This window comes from Chlorella variabilis, assembly GCF_000147415.1.
Source record: "Chlorella variabilis unplaced genomic scaffold CHLNCscaffold_15, whole genome shotgun sequence".
Classification (NCBI taxonomy): domain Eukaryota; kingdom Viridiplantae; phylum Chlorophyta; class Trebouxiophyceae; order Chlorellales; family Chlorellaceae; genus Chlorella; species Chlorella variabilis.
In genome coordinates, this window is record NW_005435073.1 from 922,336 (window position 1) to 926,002 (window position 3,667).

The 3,667-nt window shown below is 69.8% G+C and overlaps 1 protein-coding gene across 1 annotated transcript in view; it reads left to right on the forward strand.

Moving 5' to 3' along the window:
• CHLNCDRAFT_136176 (hypothetical protein) overlaps positions 1 to 1,641 on the forward strand; it is a gene marked incomplete at both ends in the record, with an annotated part of 2,335 nt that extends 694 nt beyond the window's left edge. The window contains 4 exons of the mRNA XM_005845978.1: positions 168 to 309; positions 434 to 492; positions 897 to 1,407; positions 1,556 to 1,641. Of these exons, the coding sequence (XP_005846040.1) occupies positions 168 to 309; positions 434 to 492; positions 897 to 1,407; positions 1,556 to 1,641 (798 nt within the window). The remainder of the gene's footprint in view (positions 1 to 167; positions 310 to 433; positions 493 to 896; positions 1,408 to 1,555) is intronic.
• Positions 1,642 to 3,667: the final 2,026 nt, after the last annotated feature.

A 3,667-nucleotide genomic window follows, 5' to 3' on the forward strand; every position in this document is an offset into this window, starting at 1 on the left:
CGGTTTGCCGACCCGTGCCAGCGGCGTGGCAGCGGATGCGGTGCATTCACTCAGCCAGCCAGCCGGCCTCCCCTGGCTGCTGGCACCAGCACGCCTGGCTGCTGCCGATGTCAGCAGGGGTGGGGAGAGAGGGGGGGTGCTTGCCTGCTCTGCCGCGTGCTGCCCAGGCCCTCACTGCTCTGCTGCCGTGCATATCCCCCGGGGCTGCGGTCCTGGACGTGGCTGGCAGCGAGTTCATTCTGGGGCCCGAGGAGGCGACGCTGGCACAGCTGGGTGTGACGCCCGCCTGGCGGCTGGAGGTGCAGCAGGGTGAGCGTGGGGCAGGAGGGTAGGGCGAGGCGGGGTCGACGCCAGCGCCAGCGCCACGCCGGCAGGATCGCCCAAGACTGCCGCCTGCCTCCACCTCCCAGCCCGCCTCCCCCTCGCCCTGCAGGCCCGCTCGACTGCTCCCTGGCGCTCTCGGTTGTGCTGCCCTCTGGCAAGATTGAGTCGGTGACGACGACAAGCTCGTGCTGGCCAATGCTGCAGCCATGCACCCTGCAGACCTGTTTGCGACGCCATCGATGCCGCCCGGCCTGCTCAGCGCTGGCGGCAGCCCCGCGCAGCCGCAGCCGCAGCCACAGCAGCCAGAGCAAAGCGCCAACGGCGTGGGCCGCCCGCGCGGCAACGCACCCAGCAGCAGAGCCGCGAGCAGGCCGCCAAGTGGGGCGGCGCTTGGTGCAGCCAATGGGGCGGCGCCGCCCGTGGCTGCATTGCCTTGGCGCCAGCCAGCCACGCCAGCAGTCCAGGCGCCCGCTGTGTCGGCAGCGCTGGAAGGCAGAGACGTGGCAGCGGGCGCAGCATGGCAGCAGGAAGGGGCAGGGCGGGCGGCACCTGCACTGCACGGCGTCGCGCAGACGGCTGCTGCACTGGTGGTGCAGCTGAGCAGTCTGGCCACAGGCGCCCTCGCTGCAGCCCAGCAGCAGCAGCAGCAGGAGAAGGGCGGGGCTGCCACTGCGGAAGCCTCCCTGTCTGCTGTGCAGCAGCTGATGGCAGCCGTGGCACCAGGCATGCAGGCCTGCAGCCAGCTGCTGGCAGTGGCCGCGGCAGAGGCGGCTGCAGGACCACCGCCGCGCCCGGTGGCCGAGGCCGGATGCCAGGTGGGCAGCGGCGGCAGCAGCAGCGCGGGTGTGCAGACCGAGGCGCCCCCAGCTGCGCAGGTGCAGACGCTTGGCGGCAGCAGCGCAGCGCTGCTGCTGGAGGCCAGCCGCGGCACCCAGACAGATGCAGGGCTGGGGCCAGGGGTGGGGGATGCATGGACGCAGACCGACCGGCCCGACATGGTGCGCCAGTGCGGCCTGTGCGGGCGCAGCCCACACAACACCCCAGGCGTCAAGCTGCACCAATGCATCTGCCAGGCCATCTACTGTGAGTGCTCTTCTTCTGTGTGTGTGTATGATGGCGATGTTGAGTTGAGGGCAGGATACGCGCCGCCTGCCCTGCCACGCTGCTGCAGCCGATGCCCCGCCACAGAGCCTCGACTCTGCCTGTGTGGCTGGCCCCATTTGCCGTTCAGACTGTGGGCAGCCCTGCCAGGAGCGGGACTGGGCGGTGCACAAGAGGTACTGCACTATCCTGCGCCGTTACTTGCAGCCGTGGTGAATTGCCGGAGCAGCCTTCAAGCCAGCTGGTGACTTAAGTGTGCTCATCACCTCAGCTGTGCTTGAGTACTGCTGCACCGCTGCACCACATCTGTACCGCTTACTGTGAACACCTGTGGCTCTCCACCCCCCATCACTGAGTTGGCAGACTTACACGGGTCCAGCCTCCGAGGCGGACAGGAGAATACAGCAAGGGGAGGAAAGTGGGAAAGCAAGTGGATGAAAATGGGTCGTCGCATGGCTGTCAAACAGAAACAAAGAAAGAATCGCAGCCCTCAGAAACACAGCAATGCAGCAAGGGAGCCGATCATGTGCTCGGAAGGGAAGGAAACAGGTTGAAAACACCGAGAGGTGAGGGACGGGACACAAAATAGGGTGACAGTGGGCGAGGCGCGCCGCCGGCAGCACCTCGTGGCCTGGCCAGTCCGCCAGCAACGTCACAGCCATGCCGCCAAGCAGCTGCCGGGTGGGGTGGCAGTAGCTGGTGAGTGTGCTGCCTTGCGGCTCACTTGGGGCGGGGGCTTGGAGGCCTGGGGCGCGGAGGGCGGGGGCTTGGGGGCCTGGGGCGCGGAGGGCGGGGGCGTGGTGGTTTTGGAGAGGGCGGCCTGGGTCGCGGCGGGGGCTTTGGAGAGGGCGGCCTGGGCGGTTTCGGCCTTGGCGGCGGGCGCGGCGATGGCGGCTTCTTCTGCGTTGGCGGGGGTGGCGACGAGGATGGGTCAGGCCCGCTGCCTACGAGTGGTTGAGGTGGCTGAGGCGGAGGAGGCGGGGATGGGTCGGGTGGAGGTGGGGGTTTCCCAAATCGCGGCCGGGGAGGGCGCGGGGAAGGTGGCGGCAGAGGTGGTTCGGGAGGGGAGGGGCTGGGCGGCTGTGGCGAGGGCGGGAGTGGCGAGGGCGGCGGCGGCGGGCTGGGCGGCGGCGGGCTGGGGGGCACCGGAGAGGGTGGTGGGCGGGGGCGGGGCTTGGGTGGAGGACGCGGCTTGGGGGAGGGCGGTGCCGGGGGCGACGGAGGCGATGGGGGTGCGGGTGGGGGCGCATTCAGGCCGCGGTATCCAGATGTCATGCCATATCGTGGGTAGGAGGATTGCAGCCTGGCGGCAGAGTCCACCATCTGGCAGTTGCCCACGCAGAAGCCGGAAGGGCAGAAGGGCAGGCAGCCGGGGGTGGTGCATGTCTGGTTGATCCTGCATCGCAGGCAAGGCCAGGCACCCAGGCGATCGGGCGACAGCCTGGTGCGGCGGAGGAGGCATGGCTGCAGGCAAGACGCAACGCCGCCGCTCCGCGTGCAGCGGCCCGGCTCCGTGCTAGAAGGGCATGGCCCGCGTGCCCTCCCAGCTTCGCTGCGCAGCAGCTGGACCCTCACTCGTATTTCTCAAAGGTGCCGGCCGATGAGATGTAGTACTGGCACCAGTCGTACGCGGCACACCTGCAGGCAGGCAAGCAAGCAAAGAGGGGGCCAAGCAGCAGCGCGGCAGGGTGAGCATGAGGCTGCCAAGCTGCTGCCCGGGCAAGCGCCGCCAGCCAGCACACAGCACGCAGCCGGCGCCAGCAACCGCGCCTGCCGCGAGGCCGCACGGTCAGCGCAGCAAGGCAGGAAAGGAGCACAGGGGCCCAGGGGCCAGACGGCGGGAGCGGCGCCGAGCCAGCCAGGCGGCCGGCGCAAGCCGCGCGGCGCGCAGCAGCTGGCGGCGGCCACGCACTTGGCCTTGCAGGCGTCCGCGCCGGCAAAGTCGAACTCTGGGTCGTCGTCAAACACGGTGCTCTCGATGGTCCAGCGGGACTCTGAGGTGATGACGATGTCGAAAAAGATGCCCGGCTTGGTGACGCAGCACGGGGCTGCAGGAAGGGGCGCACACGCATGCGGGGTGGGTAGGTGGTGGGCCACGATCGCTCGCAGACAAAGAAAGGAAACAAGCAGCGCGGCGGCGGGGTCCCCCCCCAGCCCAGCAGCCAGGAGCGGCGCTGAGCGTCTGAGCGGCGGGGCAGGCGCGCCTCACCACACCCCACCACACCCCACCACACCCCAGCGG